General features: G+C 41.1%; 2 protein-coding genes across 14 annotated transcripts in view; one reads left to right on the top strand and one right to left on the bottom strand.

The window, feature by feature from the left end:
• MCF2L2 (MCF.2 cell line derived transforming sequence-like 2) overlaps positions 1-25,616 on the top strand; it is a 247,448-nt gene that overhangs the window by 147,928 nt on the left and 73,904 nt on the right. For all 7 annotated transcript variants that reach the window (XM_021069898.1, XM_021069896.1, XM_021069892.1 and 4 more), the window contains one exon: positions 2,934-3,019. In XM_021069898.1, the coding sequence (XP_020925557.1) occupies positions 2,934-3,019 (86 nt within the window). The remainder of the gene's footprint in view (positions 1-2,933; positions 3,020-25,616) is intronic.
• On the bottom strand, positions 7,447-25,374 carry B3GNT5 (UDP-GlcNAc:betaGal beta-1,3-N-acetylglucosaminyltransferase 5). 7 transcript variants are annotated; one of them, XM_021068549.1, is made up of 4 exons: positions 23,608-25,374; positions 19,621-19,722; positions 16,753-16,821; positions 7,447-10,260 (listed from the first exon to the last, which is right to left on the bottom strand). In XM_021068549.1, exons 1-4 carry the CDS (start codon positions 23,851-23,853, stop codon positions 10,222-10,224), a joined length of 456 nt encoding a protein of 151 aa, XP_020924208.1. In that variant the 5' UTR covers positions 23,854-25,374; the 3' UTR covers positions 7,447-10,221.

Here is a 25,616-nt window from a genome sequence, read left to right as displayed (position 1 = left end):
TCCCAGGCCAGAGGTCGGATCAGAGCTACAGCTGCCGGCCTACACCACAGCCATAGCAACGCCATATCCAAGCCTCGTCTGTGACCTATATCACAGCTCATGGCAACACCGGATCCTTAACCCACTAAGCAAGGCCAGGGATCGAACCTGCAACCTCCTGGTTCCTAGTCAGATTCGTTTCTGCTGCACCCCAGCAGGAACTCCTCACCTGTGCTTCCACAGACTGGAGAGACTGGCTGTAGGTGCTTTCCAGAAGTCACCTCATTAGCATAAACCCAAGTGTGGTTGAAAGGGGTTATTGTAAATATCAAGACACTCTTATCAAAGGAAACTTAAAGGGTTTTAGGAGCTCTGTGCCAGAAACAGGGTGAAGACCAAATATATATTTCCTATTATAAATCACAGTATGTGTGTATAAGTATTATTATGTAAACATTATTCTTGTGGGTTGTGGTCACATTTTGAAAGCCACTGCACTAGAACTAAGCCATCTGCCTTAGCAAAACCTTGGTATACAGTGCAGTTAACGACCTTACTGCAGGCTCTTACCAAAACTGTTTCCAGATCTGCTGTGGATCCTTCCCATACATCCTCAGTAACATCAAAGTTGATTGACAGAGGACTCTTCCTCCACCCTGACACCAAGTGTCTGACACGTGGCGCAAGAACATGGATTAACACAACCAAGTCCATGCCCAGGCATTTCAGCAAGCCATGAGGTCATCTCCTGTGTGATAGTCTATAAATTAGAGGAATGACATCATTCTGCATAAAAGATAATGGCGCAGCGGAAATGAATCCGACTAGGAACCATGAGGTTGCAGGTTTGATCCCTGGCCTTGCTCAGTGGGTTAAGGATCTGGTGTTGCCGTGAGCTGTGGTGTAGGTCACAGACATGGCTCAGACCCTGTATTGCTGTGGCTGTGGTGTAGTCCAGCAGCAACAGCTCTGATTAGACCCCTACCTGCAAACCTCCATATGCCACTGGTGTGGCCTTAAAAAAGACAAAAGACAAAAATAATAATAATAATAATGAAATCCATACCTGCACCTTGAGTCATTGTTATTTTTCCATCACTATACTAGGTTGTGGTGAAATAGGAGCTTCTACAACCCACCATACTAACAATAGATCAATAGGGTTGGAAAGAGCACAGTTCATTTCATAAGCACAAAGCAAGTTTTACAGTGAAAGGGAGTTTTGTTAATAATGGTAGTTACTCTTTCTGAAGGTATTGCATGTTGTGGATTCAAAGATGAATAAAGCTGGAGCTCAAAGTCCACTGGGTGTTTCTGGCACAGTAACGTCACAGAGGAAGAACTAAAAAGAGATGCATTGTAACATTAATGCCATAGTAATTAGTTCAACATCACATAGAAAATGTGAAGAGCTTTGGTAGTGTGATGAAAATACCTAGATTGGTTTGAATCCAGGAACTGCTATTTACCTCTATATATTGACTGAAGTGAAAAATATATTCTAGTCTCTGGTCAAATGTATGTATAGAACTAAAAATTTAGATTCTAATTGAGATGATATCCTATTTTAAAAGAAAAAAATAAGAACTCGAATGGAAGATTGCTCTTGTATTTTACAGCTAAATTAGCAAAACTAGTATCCCAAATCCTCCTTTATTTGTTAGCCTGCTTTCTGGATATGAGACAAGATTTGGGAAGACATCTGTGAAAAGATAGAAAATCCACAATTTCCTTTCATACACTGAGCATTTTTGAATTGCTGTCTCTGTGGTGGGCATTGTGGATAATAAAACAACCTTACCTGACTGCTCTCTCTCAATCCAAGGAAAGGACTCTCTTGCGTTGTCAACAACTAGCTGAGCAGGCTGTCACTCTCACCTGCTTTGCAAGACTTCCTATCTGTTCATCTGAATCTGGGAAAAGCTCATCCTCTTAACCTTCAGCTCTAATTTACCAGGAATCTTTATGTTTATTCATTACATTTCTCTTAACAATATTTCTGCAAGAGGGCCCTTTCTAAAGCTATACTCCCGTTTGTGAGGAGGTAAAATAACTAATTTAAACAGAACCTAGCAGGAAGGAAGAACTCAAACACTGGCTAATTACCTACCTGTTCGTTATTGGTTAATGCTTTTATAATACTCTCGCTGCATTCATTTTGTTGTATAAATTTACTTCCTTGTTAAAAGGATATTTTCTTGAAAGTAAATTGAGTAGGAGTCTTGTCTCTTTTAAAAAATCGAATGCCTAGAGTTATTCTGAAAAAGGGCCAGAACCCTATGTGGCAGATGGGGTCCATGTTCTAGGGGAGGAAATCGAGAGGCTTGGTGAGTTTACCCAAGGTCTCAGAGGTGGCACATAGTGGAGCAGGGCTTCAGGCCCTGCACTGGTGACAGCTCTGCCCGGCCCTGCCCTGCCCTGCCCTGCCCTTCCCTGCCCTGTCCTAGGGAGGCAGTGTGATGGAACAGACTCTTGATTACCAGCCTGTGAAAATGGACCCTGGACTTAGCTCCTCTCTGCTTCTAACTCTCTTTTTGGCCTTGGGCAAGTCACCACTTCTCCAGACCTTGATTTCTTACCCCATAAAGAAAAAAAAACGCAAATATTGAATCAGATGACCCCTTCACTCTCCCTTATAGCAAACTGAATCTTTTTTGTGAATCCACAGGGAAGGGGGAGGACGTTATTACTCCTTCATTATGAAGGAAAAAGAATACCTGCTTTTCAGAATAAGTTTTTTATGTTCTTGAAGGAAGTCTGAGAGACAAACTAAAAAATATACAGAGTAGTTGAGGATAACCCAAGAAAGAGAAAGATGAGACACTGGATATTTTGCTCATCTAGAAAACTAAAAATGAAAACAAAACAAAGACATTTGGGAATAGAAAAATATAGATAAGAGCCTTCCTCCCCCAAACAAACAGATGATCTTATCAAAATTTCTTTCACTTCAGAATGAAGAAATACCTGAAAGCAGTCATGATGGGGAGAACCCTGAGCCAGAGCAGCTTGAAGGTTCCAAAAATCTTTCCCCCAGCAGGTAAGATTGCACATCCCTTTGTAGAAGTCATGTTAACCCTTTAGAGGGATGGAGGTGGTGATGGAGGAGGATAGGGTGTCCTCTGTTTTAAATCTCATCACTTATCTTTCCAGATAAACATCAACATTATTTATTCTATATACTAACCTTTGTTATATACATGAGAACAAAACTCATCTCATAAAAGCAATAAGCAAGAGCTGAAAATGGCATCTTACTTTTTTGGAAACCAGGCTTTCAAAGATACTCAGTGTTTAAAAATGATGGATTATCAAGAAAATAGTATATGAAAAAATATTATTATTAATATTGTTGGAGTTATAGGTTTTTAAACATTTAAAGGCTATAGGTTTCCCAAAGACACAATTTATACAAATGTAATGCTGTCTTTGGCCTACAGGAAGGTGTTTGCATTCATATGAATGCTCTGTAGATCAGAAAACCTAAATTGTAACAGACCAAAGGCACGAGAGGAAATTCGTTTTTTTAAAGTCTTCTTTATACTCAGAATCTCCATCATTCGCTCTGTTTTAACATTTGTCACACTGTTTTACCCACACCATTTGACTGACTCATTTATGAGCTGCTTTCATCCCAGATTCTATCTTGCTTAGCTCTTGGCAGGCCTCAAAACACCTGTAGAATCAATAAACAAACATTTTCAAGGAAGCTGCCCCTTGATTAAAGCCAATATTGGTCTAGTTAGTCTACTTTCTATTCTTTGACTTTGAAGTGTACTTAGGAAACATGTGGGCTCTTACTGGTTGAAATGTGTCTTTGAGTTATAGTAAATGGGTCAATTCAGCATATCTGAGTGTGTTTAGTTGGGTTGTATCTGAAAAGCATCACTTGGCAACATATTCTGTTGTTTTCCTTAAGTGACAATATATCTTGGAGGACTCTTCTATTATTACAACCATACCTATTTTTATAATTGTACTTTTATAAGTCTTAATCCTTTAAGTTAACTGATGAATTAATTTACAGTGAATGATTAAATCATATTTCTAAAGAGTAATACAAAAGGAAAAAATTACACCATTTAATGAAACAAAAATATCTATGATTCTCGCAAAAGAACCTTGAGAAAAGGCAAAATTATGTAGTAGATTAAGGTGATAGGAGAATCTTTAAGACTGCTGTTTTTGTTCTACCACTAGCTTTATCATTTTTTTCCTTTATAGTTGATTTAGTGTTGTGTTGATTTCTACTGTACAGCAAAGTGACCCAGCCACCACACACACACACACACACACACACACAGTGTATATTCTTTTTTTCACATTATTCTCCATCATGTTCCATCACAAGTGACTGGATATAGTTCCCTGTGCTATACAGCTGGATCTCATTGCTTATCCACTCCAAATGCAATAGTTTGCATCTATTAATCCCATACTCCCAGTCCATCCCACTCCCAGTCCCCCTTGGCAACCATAACACTAGCTTTGAATTAATACTGTAAGATCACCATTTTTGCTGCAACATTTTAATCTATAGCTCCTTATTCACTTTTTATTTTATAGATTTGAGTTTTTATGTATAGCTAATATAAATCTTTCGGGCTAGAGCTGACATGTACAATATACTTGGAATATGGTAAGAATTCAGATTTTGTTGAATAAATTATAAACTTTTAAGTGGTACAGGTAAAACATTGTACCAGATAGTGTCCATGAAGGGTTCTGAATAATTAATCTCTTTTCATATTTGGATGGCTTGCCAGAGTAACAATACTTTATTATATTTGAATAAAATAATGATCACAAGCACTATGTGATGGTACTGTGTATAGTCCTCGCCTTCGGAACTTATGTGTTAGCCAGGAAGAAACACATGAAATAATTACTAGGAAGCACAATAATATATGTGATTAAGCATGTATTTTAGAGGGAGAAAGGGAAGAGATGCCTAATGGAGGAACAAAGTTAGAACTGGATATCCAAGATTTCAACAGGAGAAACAGCATTCCTGGAAAGGGAAACCAGCTTACGCAAGGCATGGTCACAAATGAGATTTGTGATGGATGGTAGTGGCAATGGGAAAAATAAAGCTAGAAGGAAAGAAGGAGGGAAAGAAGATTACACAAGGCCTTAAAACCCAGTAGAAAGGATTAGATTTGATGTTGGGGGCAGTAAGGAGCCTTTGAGATCTGCAGCAAAGGAATATCATAATGAAAGCTTCTTCCACTGCAGAATGCAGTCATTGAAGGGAAAACAGTCCAGGAGACACCTGACATTTCTCTCATTATTACAGAAGAATGTATAACCTTGTATATCAAGAGTTCTCTGGTCTGGAGTTCCCATCATGGCACAGCAGAAACGAATCAGACTAGGAACCATGAGGTTGTGGGTTCAATCCCTGGCCTCGCTTAGTGGGTTAAGGATCCGGCGTTGCCATGAGCTGTGGTGTAGGTCACACACGTGGCTCGGATCTGGTATTGCTGTGGCTGTGGTGTAGGCCAGCAGCTATAGCTCTGATTCGACCCCTAGCCTGGGAACCTCCATATGCCGCGTGTATAGCCCTAAAAATACAAAAGACAAAAATAAATAAATAAATAAAGTTCTCTGGTCTGATTCTTATTGTAGCTAAGGTATTCAATTAAAGTCCCAAATATAGGTCCGTTTAATTCTTACGGAGAATCATCGTTTTAGTCCCAACTACAAACGGCATGGCTATGCCTCACAAGTAAAAAGTTCTACTACAACCAAACAATTCAGATGCTTCCAAGTTTTAAAAAATATATGGACTGAATTGGAAAAAGAATGTATATAATATGTATGACTGGGTCACTTTGCTGTACAGAAGAAAGTGATAGATTATAAATTAAGTATACTTTAATTTTTTAAAAAAGGTAAATTTTGTGGCATATAAATTACATCTCAATAAAGCTATTGTTAGACATTATACATATATATCTTATATAAATATATAATCTGTATGATCATTTTATGTGTGTGTGTGTGTGTGTGTGTGTGTGTGTGTGTATTGAATCATACCATCTACTATGCTAAGAATCAAGCAGGAATCAGGTGAAAAGCAGATGAGCGCATACTATATACAAATACACTGAAACACCAAACACTGCAGAGCAGGTTGAAGAACATCTCTAACATTAAGAGACTAGGGCTAAATTTGAATCAACTTTTGGACAGCTAATGATATCAAATAAAAGGAAACCATGACCTTTCGAATGGTGTCAAAAGGCACTATGGCTATAGGTTCTTATTTCATTTTTTTCCTGGACAAGCTATTAGGAGAGAATTCCCCCATTTAGACATTCCAGAGTAAATCATTTAACAAAAGAGGCATTTTAGGTGGCGCCACAATGCAAAGGACACAATAATCCTCTACCCTGGGCACAGCAGCAAGTCTGAACAGGAAATAGGATTAAGATCTTATACTACAGACCTCTCTGACATTAAACAGAACAAGTTGATTATATAAACAAATGGTGTTCACACAGGAGTTTAAAAACTTCTGTGAAAATACACATCTGTTGACAGTTTTCAAGTTGTTTATTGGAAACCATAGATTTATTTTTAAAAACCTACTAATTGTTTTGCCATACAAGAGCAAAATTCAAATAATATAAATATTTTGGTATAAAATTAATAATATGGAAAAAAGATGCAAACCAACCAAGAGGTAAAAAGTTTTTAGCAATAACACTGTGTACAACCATCAAGTGACCATCCAGGCTGATAGTATATTTTCCCTTTGTTGAATTAAAAAAAAAAAATAGCCTTGCATTGGAGCACCAAAGTTTTTTTCTTCCTTTTTAAAAGGTTGGAATCCTTTATTTACAATTATTCTTCTCAGTACTTTAAGTCTGATGAAGGAAGCATCTAGCAGTTTCCTTCTTATTAAAAAAAGGAAATGCCTTCATATTTCCTTTAAATGTAAATGTTTCATTCTATTTTAAACAAAAATAAAAAGATGAACACAATTGAGGGGAGCTCTTTGACAAATAAATAATTGTTTCACAGAAGTATTACTGTAAACAAAATAATTCTGATGGCCCCAGAGACAATGATGTTTCAACCAATAGCAAATTTAAACAGTTACAAGTATAGATACACAGGGCATATATATGGCCAAAAGGCAAATGGTTATTAAAGGATCAACTAAAAAAAAATAATTATAAACATGCTCTGTCAAAATGTGCTTTTGTTCTCTAGAGTTTTTAAAATTGGTGAGAAAATTTAAACTGTAATGGTCTAAAAACCCTGAACCTACTCTGAAAGTAACTACAAACTAGAATGTTTGACACTGTAGTTTTGACATTAGTTAAAAAGTCTAAATTATCTGAGCAATCAGTGTAAACAACCGTCAATTTTCAAAATAGAAAAAAATTAACAAAAAATTTCTGTAAACATTGAAAAGCTACTTGCAAAAGATTATATATGTCATCATCCAAGTGTGTATACCAAGAATTCTTTTTTCTCTTTTTTTTTTTTTGCGTGTTTTAGACCTCACCTTATTAAGTGAGACATCTTTTTTTTCCCTAACAGGTGCCTCTGTAGACAAAAGTTTTATAATCAGTTCAACCACTTTTGCTGAAATCACTATTTTGGCTTTCATATAATTCCCCTAGCAATAGACATCACCTAGTTCTTTCTCTAGTGAGGGGAGATGGCTTGCATCATGGCTGCATTTTTATCCTGCTTTGTAAAATAACTGTAACTTGCTTTATTGGATCTTAACCACATTTCTTTGATTACAAGGAACATACAGCTTTACAGATGCATTAAACTGGTGACTTTTCTATCACTTTCATTCTGCTTGATGAAAGAATAGATTTTTTTTTAGATATTGTAGTTTTAATTTGATATTTAATACTCTCGATTTTAAAATCTGAACTCAGAACAAAGTGCTGTGGTTTATGAGACCTGGTGGAGAGGGGTAGGCCAATTTTAGTAATCAGTGCAATAATTTAGACACTACAATTTTTATAAATTATGGAAAAAAGAGGCTTTTAATGTTCTATCTTTTTGAATTCTTCTCCGTTATTATATTCCTCTATGCAAACTGCATTCATAGCTGTCTTAAAAAGAGACCAATTTTTAATATCTAAAAATCAGTTGAAAAATTCATTAAATTAAAATCAGCTTTTTTAAAGTAACAATGATTTCATCCTAGAGAAAGACTGTATGAGTAAGAAACTGCCATGTTTGGGTCATTTTCTAATAATCGAAAAAACCCGTCATAAAGCATCAGTTAGGGCAGAGCCAAAGCCTTAAATTTCACATTGAACTTTGAAAAAAAAGGTATATCTTAAATGACTCCAATACTATCTAGGTAAAATAGCTATGTGGATGAGACAATAAGTGATTTGGTGGTTTTTAAAGAAATTGTGTACATTTTTCCCTAAATCTCCTCTGAAGAAAGGGAGATAAACTTGTATACCTGGTCAAGCAATACGTTCATTACTTTGAAATGTTGTGCTATACATTTACTTGGTATTTTTCAAAAGCAGTTATTCTAACACCAAGGCACCTTAATAACTTCTCTACAGTATATATGTGGTACTAAGAACCTGAAATTCCCTTTAGTTTTATTTTCATAAACCTTGTCTAAATATAAATTTCTCAAAATGAATTTAGGCAATGAAGTAGGTAAGTTATATTGAAGGGCTTCTAGAGTCAAAGAAACATTCTGAGAAGCTAGGCTTTCAAAACATTTCTTTGTTCTTCATATTCATTTCACTTATGGTATAGACAAACATGTAAAGGCTTTTTGCATCCAGGATTGGCTCAGTGACAGTGAAAACACATAACATTCAAGTACTATTAGGCAAAGGCAGCCCTACAAGGATACGTATCCAGATAGGTCAGTTTGCAAAGGAGAACTATCTTAATTATCCTGCAGTATATTTGACCAAAAAAACCTTTTGAAATCATTTTTACTTTCGGGTCTGTGGCATCCTTCCAAAGGTCCTGAAGGTCTTCCACGTGTCCATGAGATGTCATCATTTTCTCGTAGATGCAGGGATGATAAGGAGTTTTACCTTCCCCAGAGAAAAACGCATGGCTTTGTGGTACCAGCCCTATTTTATTGGCACAGAGGCCCATGAATACATCATCTATGTAGAGACTAGAGTTGAGTGTCTGTGAGGCCTCATAAACTTTAGTGGCTACGTCACCAGAGATCACATAGGCAGCTCCGGCAGTATAGTCAGGGTAAGCCGGCCACTGGTACATGTCATAGGAGACATAGTATTTGCTGCTTTTATCTCTAACAGGAGGGGCACCATGATGAACGCGACCAATCCAAAAGTCTTGAACACCCATTTGTTCTAAACTTTGAAGGTATTCGATAAGATTTGGCATGTGTATAAATATGTCATCATCAGCAGTCATAAGGAATTTGGCATGTGGACAAAAGCTATTTGCCCATTTGAACTGCAGAAGAAATTTAAGAGTAAGATTATAGAAAGAATCAACAAAATCTTGCTGAATTATATCACTGTACATGTGATCTTCCCAAACCAGTCTTCTCTGAAGTCTTTCTCTCATCAGTGGGTCAGAAGGTGTTCCTAAGACAAACAGAGTTTTGATGTTGGCATTAAGTTGAGACTGAACATACTTCTCATTGCCCCAGGTGTTCCTAATGGCCGAACGTCGATTGTAGTTTTCAGGAGCAGTCTTCACGAACAGTAAGAGCAGGACATCTTGTGCTTGACACTTCTCCTCATGGTTAATCAAGTATTGGTAGCGAGGAGTCCCATCCTCGCTGCGCTTAAGAGACAGGCTATCATTCACAAAGTCGTAGCTATTTATGAGGTATCTGTAAGAGTAGGACTTCATATGGCTCACGATGTGATTATCGATCGGTCCCCAGAAGAACATGAGGCTTAGTACGAAACAAGTGGCAAATATCTGAATAAATTGCCATTTTTTTACTCTCCTGCCACTCCCAAACATTCTGATGTCTATTCAAGTTTGTTTTTATTTAGGGTCAGTTTTAAATGGGCGCTTGCTTCTTCAAGAGCATAGGACTTGGTATTCTGTAGAACAGATGTCCATGTTGGTCATTAAACATGTATACCGAGCTTCTTATTTACAGAATATTTTCTTTTAATACCATTTTTTCAGAGATGGCAAAAGAACGGAGCATACTGTTGCATGAGGACACTGGCACATCAAAATGTTCCCATTCTGACATCCTTCATTAAATTTGGGGATTGGCCTCACATGCAGCTATTCCGTGTACTTCTTTTTGTGAAAGTTAAGTGCAACCTGTTAGAGTCAGGAAGAGAAATGAAGACAAGTGAACAGGTTACTGAGTTATCAAAAAGAAACAAATTACTCTTAAATCTTTAAAAACTAAATGTCACCTGACTGATCTGGACAAAAGGTGATGGGGCAGCTAGTGTTGAATGGAGGCATACAGCTGTTTATTTTTTCAGGGATGTTGAGGGGGGGTCTCATTCAGAATGTAGAGACCCCCTTATCTTCTCAACCTTAAAAAAAAAAAAAAGCCTCCAAAAAGGCTATCATCTTATATACTTAAAGTCCAAATTCCTCAAAAGGGGTATCTATGAATATATTGACTTGGAATATAGTCAGGATGAAAGCAGCTATATAGTTCAAAGCAAAATACTGAATGATAATAAAGTTCATAATAGTAAAAAATCCATTAAAGCTTGCTTGCCCCAGACAAAGCAGGAATAAGAGTAAGATTTTTTTTTCCCCAAATCAAGATTCATAAATCAAGGAGTTGAAAAATGCTTTTCAAAAGCACAATCCACACCCTCTCTAACCAAAGTGACTTTTGTAAGCCCCCAATCTATACACTCATCTTTTTGTACTTTTCCTTTTGAAACTCCACAGGCACTTCACATTTAACACGTTGAAAACTGGGAAGCCACGGGATTGTAGCCGGCAAGCACTGTCTTTGAGGTCAGGCAATTTGAACACCATTGCCAGCTCAGCCACTTGCTACATGTCTCACTGTATCATGCATCTAACCCAGAAATCTAAAAAATTCTACTAACACCTCTTAACTTGAAGCTTAAATGGGAACATACATAGATACATAGATAGAAGAAAGTAGATAGATAATAATTAGCTGGCACCCAGGGGTACTCAAGTGCCATTTCCAAACCATTCTACTGTTTTCTGTTCTAAAACCTGCTGTTTCCATTTTCTCTTTCTGTCTGACTTCACTCCATGTGTCCATGCTAGAAATCTGGAAGTCTCCTTCTCCCCCTCCACTTCCATATCTAGTTTTTTAATCCCATGCATTGCTTCTTCTAAACCTCTCTTCACCCTTTCATGACAACATCACTTCTCAGCCAGGCAAGAACAGCTGACTGAATGATCTCTGGCCAACTCACCCTCTGCTTCATGGTCAGAGTGACCTTTCTAAAATTCAGATCTAACCGTGAGACTAATTGAGCTCTTTAAACCCCTCCAGATACTCTCCACTAGTTGACAATACCAAATTACCGGCCAAAGCTCAGGTGCACTTGCTATTTCATACACACCCGTCTTTGTGCCAGCAGTCCTGGCAGCTCCACTCCCCTTGCTAAAGGGAGTCTCCTAACCTTGACTAAATTCTAATGGCATCTTCCTCTGGGAAGTCTGAATTGGGCTCCCCTGCTCAAGAAGATGGTGCCACAACATCTTCTCACACCGTCTTCTTGTACTGAGATTCTTTATTTAACTGCCTCCTCCTGATTACACTATGAAGTCTGACCCAAGGCACGAGATAGATGCCTTGTTATAGATGCCCTATCCTCAGCATCCACTTCAGTGCCTGACACCTAGCAGGAGTTCTCTGAATGCCGGTGCAAGGAACCATGCTGGGAGTGGAGCCGCCTTCCACTCAGACATCTCATCACTTGGGAAGAACTGGGGTCAGGATGCCCTGCCAGGCACCACCTGAGAAGACGCCCCTGCTGCAGGTTCTCCCTTCCCTTCTGCCACTAGGAGACAGCACCACCCTTCCCTCAAGGATTCTGTCCCAGTGCTTATCACGATAAGAAATTCCTTTGGCCTATAGAAACAGGCTCTTCCCTCCGGCTTGACACATCAGTCTCCTGGGCTTTCAACAGACTGATGGAAAGGGCAACACAGGCTCCAGGATGCCAGGGCTGGCTGAGCAGCCGAGCCCACGTCACCAGCTCCAAGGCAAGGGCTCTGCTTTTGTGCCCGAAGACCTCATCCTCAAATCCCCCGCTTTTTGTCCCTGATAAAAAAACCAACTGCGCACACTGAGAGAGCTGCCAGGCAGTACCAGCCTAACCTTGGCTGTGGGAATTCCTTCCTGACTTCATGTCTTTCACATCCAGCTGTACTTCCCATCCTCCAAGATTATTCCACATTAGGGCGAAAACTGCAAAAGCCCAGCATGTGAAAAGTCCAAGGAGGACAGGAGATTAGAACCAAGCCTTAGTGAGACTTTGTCCAGAGATAATCAGCACAGGTAATATCTTATCCCTGAGGGTATAGATTTTAAATTGCTAGCACCACTTAGGAAGCCATAAACAGCATTTTTTCCCCCAAAGATAAGAAAAAGCAGGAACAGAATAGAGAATGACAGAGTGCACTGAAAGTAATAAGTATCATTTTGAAAACTTTAAGTTTTATGTATATATACCTTCAGGGCTTAATGTAAAATGCATTTTTATTGTGCTTTACCATCAAAAAAGGTGAGGAATACTGTTCTAAGTGCTAGATCAACATCAGTAATTTCCCCCTTGGTTTGGCTGGTCATGGTGAACCAAATGCTATAGGGCAGGGTAAGAGAGCAGGAAGCATCTGTTTCTAATGGTGGCATCTGCTTAAACTTTGCAAAGTAACTCTCCTTGGTGGGGGGGGGGGGGGGCTTCCTCTCAGTCATAGCAGTGCTCACCACTTTAGATAAGGCCCACTCTGAAGGCCCAAATTCCCTTCTGCCTCCTCCACGATACATACCGAAGGAATTGGAGGCTTAATATAAAGTAACAAAGAATCCTTAATGGCAGATTTTAAGCCAGCAAAATGTTTAAGAATTCTAAAAAAATTCATCATTGAAATAATCTGTAGTTTCTATTCCAAGAGGCCCTGAGAAAGAAACAAAGGGGAGAGTAACCTTTGGAACCACAGGCAAAACTAGCTTTCCATCTCCAAGCAGCTGTGCTTAGTGTGTTCCAACAGCAGCTTGCTTTGCACCTATGCACAGTTGTTTATAAGCCTGAACTTCTTGCTAGACAATCAACCCACCAGCACCCACATGCACCCTGGACTCACAGAGGCCCTAGTCTCTCTCCCATGAATGGGGTCTGTTACTCATCCGGGTGGAGCGTGGCTGCTGCCAACATTGCTACTACAACCAAGCAGCTAGCCCACAACATGCACTTTGTCCCTTCCCCACCCCACCACGCATGTGCTCACCTCATTTTCCCGTATGTCTTCAGTTGTTACCAACTGACCTTTAAGAGTCACAACAGTTTTCTGAAAAATGATGAAGAATCCTCACGAAGCCAGCAACCCACGCTATTTCTTTAGCCTCAGCACAGCGTGTGAAATTCTAAGACACAGTTTTTCCACCCATAGCAGGTGGAATTGTTGGAGGCACTGTGTATGTCAGTCATAACTAAATCTCCCTGATAGTGTTGTGGTGATAAGGGGAAGATCGAGGAACGTAAACGACTCTTCTACAGGACCCCCCTTCTCTTATAACAAAAGAACACCCCACCTCCTCCAACGTGAATTGAGTCACTAGGCGAGGCGGCCTTTTCCAACTGAAAGCAAAAGCACCTCCATGACCCAAATTTATTCATTACAATTAAACGACATTGCCCCAGCCCAGGCTTTGCTGATGGAGACCGCACACAAGCAATTGAGGCCCACCCTTCTGGTTCACATAGAGTCATAAAACTTCTCTAAAGCACGTCCTCTAGCTTCTGCATTCAAAGTGCAGGGTTCGGGGTACAGAGAAGCCCACAGGCCTGCCTGACCTGGAGAAAGAAAATGCTGGACCTAATAGGAAACAAAGTGATCCCAGTAATGAATGGGAGCTCAGCAACCATCCACAACAGAATGCTGTGGGTGCAGCTTCCTTTGTGCTCAAAGCACAGCAGGGCAAAAAATCAATAGGCTGGAACCAAGGCTACCTGGTTTGGGGCCAGATTTATTATACAGCCTCGGGCAACCCTCATGCACTCTGCTTTGGTGATCTAATCTGCAAACTGGGGGCAAAGATCAAAGTATTATTACTGAAGAGATATAAAAATTACAGAGCATGCCAAAAATGGGAAACAGGAAAGATTATAAGAGAGAACAGGACAAGGAACTGCTTAGAGGGAAATATGCAAATATTTAGAATATAACTTGGGTTTGCTTCTGTCTCTGTTGAGAAGAAGAAACAGATATTCTTAATATTCTCTTTCCTAATGAAGTAGCCAGAAGAATAAAAGAAGTTGAGTAGGAACATCAGAAAAGAAGGTGGCAGGATGCCCCCCTCCCCAAATATTTGCAGTCTGGGAGCTGTGCCCCTTACCTATTAAAGAATATTTCTTCATAAGAGAGCTCTTTAAACTTTTCTGGGGGGAAAAAAACAGTTAATACCTACCTACATCTGGAAGCTACAAGTTTCTGTAAATGACCTCTGGTTGTTTTTTTTTTTTTTTTCCTACTTCACTTCTGCTGTCAACTCATTTCTTTGAGTCTGCTTTTGTGATCCTAAAATATTATGCAAAAGCAGCTGTAAATTTTGAAGTTTTAATCAAGATGGTGAGGTCAGCATTTTAAGTTCAAATGAAGCAACCTCAGTGTCCCAGTGTTTCAATTCATCCTACAAGTATGTGAATATTTGCTATGGAAATACTTATGCCAGGCATGGTGGGAGTCCTGAAGTACAATTTTCTGGCCTCTAATCTGAAAGTATCTACAATCTAGTTGAGACAAGATTCATGGTGCCCATGTGAAAACACAGTTCTCCTGGACAACAACTGGCATATTCCAATAAGGTACAGATGCTGTGTCAGCAATAATCTGGGTCATACCAACTCCAGGCACACAAGGAGTGTCCCCAGGAGTAGAGATCAGTGACAGTTGGATCAGAAGGGCCTGAAGATGCATGGGGTTCAGGTGGTGGCACAAAGTCAAGCAATCTGTTTTAAGCAAGAAAAGAAAGAATCACAATACAGGAAATATTTGAGAAACAGGCAAGTATATGAATGCAGGGAGGTTGGGGCCTGCTTATGGTGAACCCTGAAAATAAGGCAGAGAAGCCAGTGAGTGCCCAGGGCACCAAGTCACAGAAGTTTCTGTTTTTGTTTTTAATGATAACTCCCTTGTCTCTGTAATATTTAAGCAAAAATCTGGCAGTGGTACACAGGGTGAATGCAGGATGGCTGGAGATCAGGACACCTGGCAAGAAGTGGGATAAGGTCAGGAGGGCCTAGTCTAGGATGGTGGAACTGGGGAGAGAAGGAAGGGATAAAGAAGATATTTTTAAGAAAAACACAACTCCAGCAGGACATGATAAATGACCTTGGACAGGGAGTAACTCCATTAGCAACTGATATCTAGTTTCAGGCATTACTGACAAAAGAGGGAAAACTGGCTTCCTGAGTCAGGAATGAGGAGGGAACACATTTGGTTCGGGGCTGCGTTGACTGAGGTGTTGGACAACACGTGGAGTGGTCCAGCAGGCAGGCTGAGCCTGAGGTAGACAGGACCGCCGTCCCTGGCACCCTGAGCATAAGGACGGTGGCCACTGTGAGGGCGGGTGGGCTCTCCAGGGGAGAGCTGAGCAAACGCCTGAGGAACAATAAACTCAGGGGAAGAAGAGAGAGGAGTCAAAGAAAAAATGAACTGTTTTACAGACTGGCTCATCAGAAAATTGAAGGCAGAGGAGGATAGAAGGCAGGACGCACAAGGCCTGGCATGGAGCTCGAGGGGGAAGACAGATGGGGGGCAGCAAATGGTGAGAGCTGGAGCACAGGGGGTCTCCAGGTGGAGGTGGTGGGGGCTGGGTGGAGGTGGGGAAGGCATCTTCCTGGAGGAGAAGCAGCACTGAATCTAGACCTGAAAGCAGAGTAATGTGAACTAGAGAAAGCCACTGGGTTGAAATCAAAATGCGTAGACTTTTATCTCTATTCATTTGATTCTTGACCACTGTTTCTAGCCATTGTCGTAATATACTAACAACATCTAATCTTGGAGAAACTATTTTTCTACATCTTATTTAGTAGATATGCAACACTCAGAAGTCTAAGGAGCCCTCGTTTTATGGTATATATGCCACTTTGTTCACATTCCCTCCCACACACTCAACACAACTTATCAGCAAGAAGGTCATTTAGAACTGCTTTGCTGAGAACAGCATTTACTCAAAACTTCAAAATTCCAGTCCATTCCCTCTTCAGCCCCAGCCCCGAAATATTCATCTAGAATCCTCTGCCCACCCCCTGCCTGCCCCCTAACACCCATTCCACCCAGCAATCTCCTGACCTTTCTTCTACCCGCCTCCCTGTCTCAGATGTGGAATCACCTGGCACTTCTGCCCTCCTCTCCCTGCTTCCTGTCCTTCTATGTGAGCAACCCCAGACCTTGGGTCATTCTTGTCTTCTTCCATCTTCTCAACGCCTGCAACACCTGCCAGGCTACTGGACAAGCCTAACCCACCAGGCAGACAGCATCGCCACAATTGGCAACATCCAGCTGTGGGCAGAGTACTCAGTGCTGTGTGACTATCCCCCACTTGTCCTGGACCTTCTCCCTCTCCCAGGCTCTCACCAGCCATGCTAGATCTTCCCCCGTCTCCCGAGGCCTGTCCTCCTCACTCTTAGCTGATGACTTCACCTCCTGCTCAGAGAGAAAGGAGAAGACATCACACAGATTGTCAATGTCCTCTCCCATGTGTGCTTCCTCTTCAGGAATTCCCCAGGCTGGCCACCCACTCTGTTCCCTCCATAAAGCACACTGACCGTCAGGGCCAGGGCTAGGGAGAGGCAAGCAAGGCACTCATTTGGGACACAAAATTTTACAGCAATAAAAGTATGACTATAAACTAATGCTGCTCCCCCAGTAAGTCACAGATTTTTTTTAAAAAGCTACTTTATACTTTTATGTTTAAGCTTTTGTGGCTTAAAGTCCCACGAGATACAATTTTTGGTTCCTTTCCAGGTATAACTCAAAGGAAAGAAAGATAACATTTTCTCTCCCATCTTTATGTTGCAGTTTGTTCTACATTCCAAGTACTTTTTTTTTGGCTTGTTCTGATCACCTCTTCCCTATTAAACATAGCTAGGACCAATCCTCAGGAGCCAAATTGCCATGGTAAATAAATCAGGAATAAAAAGCCTTGAATTTACTGGAAAGGCTATAATTTGATCTTCACAGATTTTTTTTTCTTAGTAAATTAGTTATAGTAATTGGTGCTGAGAAACCCAACGGGTTACTTTTTAGCGCTAATTCCCTTTCTCGTTGCTCACAAAGGAAGGAAGCAACCCAAAATGTGAATTTTATTTTAAGTGTGAAAAATTAGATGTTCTCTCAATTTTTACTTTATTCTTTAATCAAATTTGAGTGTTTCCAATATAAAGCTGTAAAGAAGGAAAAATCCACCCAATGACTGTCTTTAGGTGGTTTTGTGTCTGTGACTAGCTATGAAACTTTAGCTCAAGCCATGGGCAGAGATTAGAAGCCATTTGGAATAGTTGTCCCTCCATGAAGAATACATTTCTAGAATTAGTTTTTTATTCAGCGTTAGTCCAAAAACTTTAAACTCCAACTCAGCAAGCATGGATGTGAGACAGTAGGAAAAGCTGGTTATAAATATATAATGAATCCAGTAAATTGCTCACCACCTATAAACTAAGTTGTGTGTTTCTTCATAAATTAAACAGAGTATCAATTTCTTTTTGCTAGTATGAGAAAAATAAAGACAGGGAAATAGAAAATTAACAAACAAGTAAAGACAAACCTTAAGTAAACACAAGCACTAAGGAAGCTGGTGGCCCAGGGATTGCAGAGTATTATTATATTTCAGAAGCGTTATATTAATGTCACTAAAATTTCCCAGTAACCAGTTTGATTATACAGAACTTAAAACAAACAAAAAAAGCTGAAATACACAAAGGGTCTCAGAGAGGTCAGACATTTGCTTTTCTAAACTTGGGCCTTCTGTATTTATTCTTGAGGCATTGTTGTTTGGGTTGACAAGGCTACTTGCTCTTTTAAATACAATTCTTGTCAGTTTTGTTCTTGCCTACTTAAGAAACAAGCTTCTCCTTATGCCCAGTCTAGCAACAGTTACTAACATGGTGTGTTTACTATGCACCAGGCTCAGATCTGAATGTTTTACATATATAGTAACTCCTCAAGCCTCACAACAACCTCTGAGGGAGAAATGATCTCCCCATTTTGCAGAAGAAACTGAGGCACTGAGACATGGGGTTAGCCATGTAACCTCCATAAATTCCAGACCCTGTGGCAGCCCCAAAGCAGCTGACCAGTTCCAGCCCAGTCTCTGAGCTCTTCACCTGCCCTTCCTGGCACTGGCAGAGCTCCCATTAGGATGGGAGGATAAGGAAGCAGATGGGGCAGGTGCCAAGAAGGCAAAAGATTTGCTTCACTGTCTTAAGTTTGGAGTCATTTATGTTTTGCTACCTCCTGCATTTCACCAGAGATTGTTCTCATTTTCCTTGTAACATATCCTTTTTTTTTTTTTTTTTTTTTGTCTTTTGTCTTTTGTCTTTTTTGTTGTTGTTGCTATTTCTTGGGCCGCTCCCGCGGCATATGGAGGTTCCCAGGCTAGGGGTTGAATCAGAGCTGTAGCCACTGGCCTACGCCAGAGGCACAGCAACGCAGGATCCGAGCCGCGTCTGCAACCTACACCACAGCTCACGGCAACGCCGGATCGTTAACCCACTGAGCAAGGGCAGGGACCGAACCCGCAACCTCATGGTTCCTAGTCGGATTCGTTAACCACTGCGCCACGACGGGAACTCCACATATCCTTTTCCTAACCTTCCATCTTGAGCTTCCCTCCTTCCCTTTCTTGATCTCAGTAGCACTAGATAATGGACAGATGTGATCAGAGGAGTACATATGGTCTTTCCCACATAAGGAAGATTGGGGAATTTAAGGGTGGAGATTCAAAGTGGCAGAAGAGGGTGATAAATAAATAAATAAATAAGGTGAGAAGTGGGAAAGGAGAGGTAAGTAAAAAGTATAGGACTCAGAGGATGTTTTAAGCAAGTATTTGATGAATAAGTATTGGATTAAATGGAAGCATTTGAGCTCAGGTCAAATTATGATTTGAAAAATTGTGATTTTGAAAGAGGGTGACAGTATAGCCTAGTATAAACCTGTCATATAAGTAATACACATTAGCCTGTGGTCCAGTGGCAGTTCATATGTCCCGTTCTGGACATTATCTTTGGAAACAGCAATTGATTGCAGGTTTAGAGTACCAGAAAATAAATAATGGTATAAAACATAAGAGGTGTATTTAGCATGTTTCCATTACAGTTGGTCAACGTTTATATAAGTTAACTACCATTTAAGCACCTGCCCTGTCCCAGGCATTATGCCACAGAGCACTGAAAGTGGGTAATACCTATATTTAATTCATTAAAGAAAAATTAGCTTATCACATACTGTGTAGTAGGCCATAGCAGGATGCCAGAAGGGCTTCAGGGATGTTGCAGTGTGATCCACAACAGAGGAAGAAAATGTTCTGGTGCAACCTGGAATCTGGACCTGACAGGGACAAGAGGGTAGAAAAACCAAGAGCTTTAAAATCTGATCAAAAGTAATTTATATTCTGGAGCTTCTGTTTACTAGTCACATCATTTTGACTCATCTGTACACCTTGTACCAACAGTGTTTTCTGAGGATCATTTGAGATGATTTATTGACAAAGTGTGGTCCAGATCAGGTATTCAGTAAACACTAATTTCCTTTCTCTAGAAATTGTTCATGCATCTTTACCATGATGGTTTAGTTAGTAGATGGCTGATATTCTTTAGGAGTTATTTTCCTTTCAAACCAATAAGCTATCCTCTTTAATATTCTTACCTAAAATATTTATTGGATATGAGTTTTTTAAAATAGTGATCTGATCTCTAAGGGCCATTAACACATCTCAAACACTGTTGTGACTGAGAACAAAGGTAACATTCCTGGTAGACTGAACATGCTTTTCCAATATCCTTGACAGGAAAGAACAATATCATTCCCATAAGCACTTAAAGATACATTTCAATGAAGATGAGACTGTCAAAAGATGATAAATTATGGAGAAAGAAACCTGAGAGTTGAGCCAGCTTTTTAACTTAGTTTCGAGCACTACCAAAAGTTGTCAAAAGATTTGTAGAAAAAGAATAAAAGAGAAAAAATATAAAATTCCACAGGATCTTAAGCTGTGTAATAGTATTCTGAACTTGGAATTTAGGGGGTTTATTACCTACAGACTTCATAGAACATTCTTTTCTGTTAAAACAAAACAAAAACAAAAACTGACTTCCATTGTTAAAACCTTCCCTAAGGAAGATAAATCTTAAAAATAAGTTACTGATCCAAGCTAGCTTCTGAATTTCCAGCATTAAAATGTAAAACAATCATTTAGGTTTACATCTCACCTGATTTGGTTACTTATTTTTAAATATCAGTTCTTATATCTCTTTTATACATGCACACTATAAGGAAAATATTCTAGATTTACACTGTTCTGGCTAAATCTTGCTGATAGAAATTCTATGTCTAATGGCAGAGCTTTATAATAATTTGCTGTTCCTCAATTTCTGGAACATGGATAACAATGTATACATCTCCTCACAAGATTATTCAGCAGTGGAATAAAATAATGGTTATAGAAATATTCCCCAAAAGGTATAATGTGCCATAGAATGCAAAGCTAAGATTTATTCAATTGAGCATATACAACATTCCAGAAAGACAGGATACATTTTGTTACTTTAAGAAGAGATCATTTCCTTCCGAATTTCTTCCAGTTTCTTTCTACCACATCCTATGTTCTGTTATATAAATTCCAGTGGCAGCTAGTCCTCTGAAAGAACTCTACCTAGACAATTTGAAAGTCACCCAGTGCAATGACTAGCCAAAGTGACCCATTTTCAAAGATGACCCATTTCAAAACCCATGAGTTATTATTCAAGCTGTTCTATATTTGAGAATTAGAAAGTTATTTCCTTTCCCTACAATCTCATTTGAATCAGTCTTTTATAAAAAAGGAAATTTGATATCTATTTTAAATATAAGATGACGTTTTTCCTTTCTAGAGCCTGCACTTTATTTTGAAAATTCTTCTCCATCTTCTGAGGGTGTGTGTGGTCACAGCATTTATATGCAATATCATCTGTGCCTCCTAATCATCCTTCATTTCTCATTTTCTCAGAAACAGACTCTCTGAGCTTCTGCTTGAACTTTCCCTGTCATAACACTCTTTCCCATCTTCAGGTGTCATGGTTGAAGCCCCAGAGGGCTGAGACTAGTAAGACTGAGCCACTTCTCAGAGGGTACCCAATAAACTCTCATGGAGAGTGCCTGTGGGAGAAGGAGTGAGAGAGTGAGAGAGAGAGAGAGAGAGAGAGAGAGAGAAGGAACTGGAGGGGAGGATCATTTAAGTATTTAATGGAAACATTTCAGGTATTGAATTTATCTTGCTTTAAAGAGGCAGCTTCCCCTCCCCCATGACAAGATATAAAATCTACCATAAGTTTCACATGAGACCTCCGGTGCTTATCACCAATCCCCCTTTCAGATCAGAAGTTCAGGATGGGATCTTTTCAGCGCCACTACTTAATAGGTCCTTAAAAGGACCTTCCATCGTCCTTTTCTGGGTCAGTTTCAGCTTTTCACATCGTTCTCCCTTCCCCCATTGGGACCAGGCAAAGTTTCCCAAAATAAAGGCACAGAGGAACAAATCCAATTCTAATGGATGTACTTTCATCAGAGAATTACCCTAAATATGAGCTCCAAGACACCACCAGGCACTGAGCGGTTACAACGATGGTGTCCCTTTAACATGACCCATAACCTATGAAGACCAACAGTGGGAAAGAAAAATATAGGGTGCATAGTCAAGGGTTGGATGAAAAGGTGCTACTTTGGACCTACGTAATTGGTATCTGAGTAAGCAATGACTCTGTCACTTCAGGAAGCAAAATAGAATTCAACAGAGTCAAAGGAAAGAGTGGCAAATACTTACCCTCCTACAAAGAGGTCTAATTTCCCAGTTTCTCCGCCTGCCCACTTCCTTGTCTCTTTCTCCCTGACCAGTAACTCACCGAAAGCTTCCCCAGTCTGGCAGTTTCCTAGCTTCAACCTTCAGACTCGGCCTTTCAACCAAATTCACCCCTGCAGCCTAGGGGTGGCAGCAAGGTTAGGAGACCCTGGCCGGAAACCGAGGCCCGCAGGGCGCGGCTTTCGCCTCCCGGCTCCCGCGCTCCGGCTGGTTTTAGCAGCGCGGCGCAGCGGCAGCCTGGCGGGAGCTCCCTAGAGAAGGGGATCCCTCCCGGCCCTGGGAAAATTCACCCCCACCAGAGCTCCGGGTCTCCCAGCCTACCTGCTGCACCTGGGCTGCTTCTCGACCGGGAGCCACGGTCGCCGGGCGCCCGCCAACAGGCCGGAGCGAACAAAGGGGCTCCGGACAGGGAACGCGCCTCCTTCGCCGCCGCGCTCCCGGGCGGCGGGCAGCCTACCCTACGGCGGGTAGGGCTGCCTCCGCTTCCCGACGCCCGGCCGCGCGCGCCCCAGGCCGGGGCAGCAGCCAGCTCTGCTCCAGCGGCGGCTCCCCGGCCCCAGTGTGTATTCAGACCTGAAGTCCTCCAGCCACCGTGCGAATGCGCGTGCCTTCACCTCCTCACAATTCTTACCCCCTCGGCCCTAGAGACCTCGCCTGGCCCAGAGGAAGCAGAACAGACTCCGACTCTCCTTTCCCGTGGCCCGGGATTTGCTCCTGCGGGGAGACGCTGCGAGGCAGCCGGGCCAGGCAGGGGCGGGGCGGAGGCCGGGCGGCCCGGAGCCTTCACTGCGGACTGGGGGAGCCTGTCTGCCCGCACGGAGAACAAACCAGTTGAGATTTATTCCCGCTGAGCGGGCTAGAACTTCCCCCATTTAGCGATCCGGAAGAGAAGACCACATTTCCACTCACTAGGGACCTGGGCCCCTGCTAGGATGCGGTGGGCTGCAAAGCATTTTTTAAAATAGTGCAGTTGATCACATATATGAATTCCATATGAAACAACTGGTCTCCATACACTTTTCATTAGGAGATAGTATTTGTTAGACAACTGATCCATTTGTTCAGAACACGCATCAGTTTACTCTTCTAGGAAATGTAAGTTCTGAGTTGTACTTCGAGCACCTTATTTTCCTTTTAGGAGCAAGAATTCTAAGGGCAGGCTAGTCTTTAAAAGATCTCTTGTAACACCACTTATGCCTCAGGCTTCTGGGGGCCTCGGTAACAAAAGAAGGGAGCTAACATACAGCAAACTAGAGCTTCACGACGGCGGTTGGTTTTAAGAAATCAGTGGGGCGGTTGGGGAGAGACTCCCCCCTCCCCGCAATGAGTTCACTTTCAAGCCCAGCTCAATTTCAAACGGAGCTTAAAGCAGAACTCACCAAGACCAACATCAGCTCCTTAAACTCCCAAAACGGAGGTCGGCTCTCCTTCCGGCAGCGGAGCGAGTCATTGATTTCAGGAACAAAACTTGCCCGTTTTAAATCGTGAGCCGGGGCTGGACGGCCAGCGCTGCGCTCGCTTCCCCAGCGAGGAACTGGCTGGAACGGGCAGGTCTTGGCGGACCCAATCAGGGGTTCCGGGCGGAGGGCGGGGGCGCGGCTGGGCTGGTGTGCGGTGTGCAGCATTTCCTGCACCTTCTTGGCGTCACTGCAAAACCCAGACTGGCCTGTCCCTTCAACACCACCCCAGTGTGTTGGTGAAGGCAGTGAGCCCCACCCCAGTCTGTTGTCCGTGCATAGGAACTCCAGGAAATGCTTCTCCCCATCTCTTCAGTTAATTGAGATCATTTTACTCAGATCATCAGCTGTGAGCCAGGATCTGTATGTGTCCTCTTTGAGCCGTTTTTTCCCAATTCAAAATACTAATGCATGTAATTAGACCAAATCAGGAGAATATGAATTTCCACTAAAGGGAAGAGATTATAAATAAATCCTTTATGGGTCTGGTTTCTTGTTCCCCAAATATTGTTCTAGCGTCCTCCTGTAGAACAAACATTATCATTTAACAGAGGTGATATTTTGAACAGCTTTGTAATTGTATGTATTTGAGAACATGACAGAAAATAAAAGATTAACCCATATTTCAGTAAAATAAAAGTTTTGGATTTGTGACTGTGAAAGGAAGATGACAGGTAATGACTTAAAAGTAGATTACTGAGTCAATTTGAAAGTGTAAACATAACATTGTACTTGTTATTTCAAACCAGATTTTTAAGAAGTTTTAAAAGTAGTTTCTTTAAGCTCCTTAAAATATTTTCAATTATGCAGTTATTTCCTTTCATATATTACCTGTAGAGAGCATGGCTTGGTGCTGCCTTTATCAACTCAGAGACTGTAGTGCCAAATGGCATGTCCAATCACAGAAGTATTTATGTAATGTGATTTGTAAGGGAGTCACTGATAGTGACCTTTAAAAAGCTGATTCATTGTTAGTGCAGTGCAGATCACTCCCTTTATGCAAAATAAAATCCTGATGCTAAGCCCATAGACATAACCCCTAGGTATCATATGTGTATTCTGTATTTATGTACAAATGTTCATTATCATTATATTCGTGTCAGGTCGCTTGAAACTAGGCCCACATGGGTGCAGGTGTCAGCACATGTATATTCCACATGCTCGAACACATCGGACTGTACCCACCAAAAATACAAACTGACTCAAACATTGATAAATACATATAAAAATCATATAGTCACATCAGCTTATATGGAGATAGACAACACAGGCAAAGGATTAGAAGGAGGTCAGGATATTGGTGATAGGATGTGGGGCTTTTGGTGGGAGGTGGGGAGAGGGTGTGGATGGGAGATGGAGAGGAGCAGAGTGGCCCAGAATGCCTGTCCTGGTGCCTGCGTACTACATGGGAACAGCTCCTCTGCCCATCTGGGAGGATGCCTGTGGCAGGCTGGCTCCCTTTCCACCTCAGAGGGAGAGGAAGAGAATGATAGACTTGATGGTATAGAATGAAGTTCTCAGTTTCTTTTATTGGGAGGGAGTGTGTGAAAATTTTGAAATTAGTTAGAGATAAAATTAACTGATAGCAGTGATGCTAATTTGACCGTCACGAGGAAGGAGGACAGAATTGCCTTGCCCTCCGTGTCTATAGTAGCCGCTTGTGAACCAGTACAATTAGATTTATAAACAACTTTCAACCTCACTGTCAGGTAATCGTTTCACAGAGCGCTAGAGGACTATGGAGAGTTGCTGGAAAAGGAAAACTGTAGCATCAAGATGGTAAACTTTAGAGAATGGGGGAATTCAATTTGCATGTTAAGAGTTAGAAGGGGGACGATAAGACAGAGAAAGAGCAGAGGGAGAAGCAAATGTAGGAAAGAGGATCAGAGAGTTGGGCATGTATCATTAGTTGTAGGGAAAGAAGACTGAAA

This window comes from Sus scrofa, chromosome 13, assembly GCF_000003025.6.
Source record: "Sus scrofa isolate TJ Tabasco breed Duroc chromosome 13, Sscrofa11.1, whole genome shotgun sequence".
Classification (NCBI taxonomy): domain Eukaryota; kingdom Metazoa; phylum Chordata; class Mammalia; order Artiodactyla; family Suidae; genus Sus; species Sus scrofa.
This window is presented reverse-complemented; position numbering and strand designations above follow the sequence as displayed.

Coding starts and splice junctions, on each gene's coding strand:
- B3GNT5 (XM_021068547.1), bottom strand. CDS start 9,945: ATGTTTGGGAGTGGCAGGAGAGTAAAAAAATGGCAATTTATTCAGATA.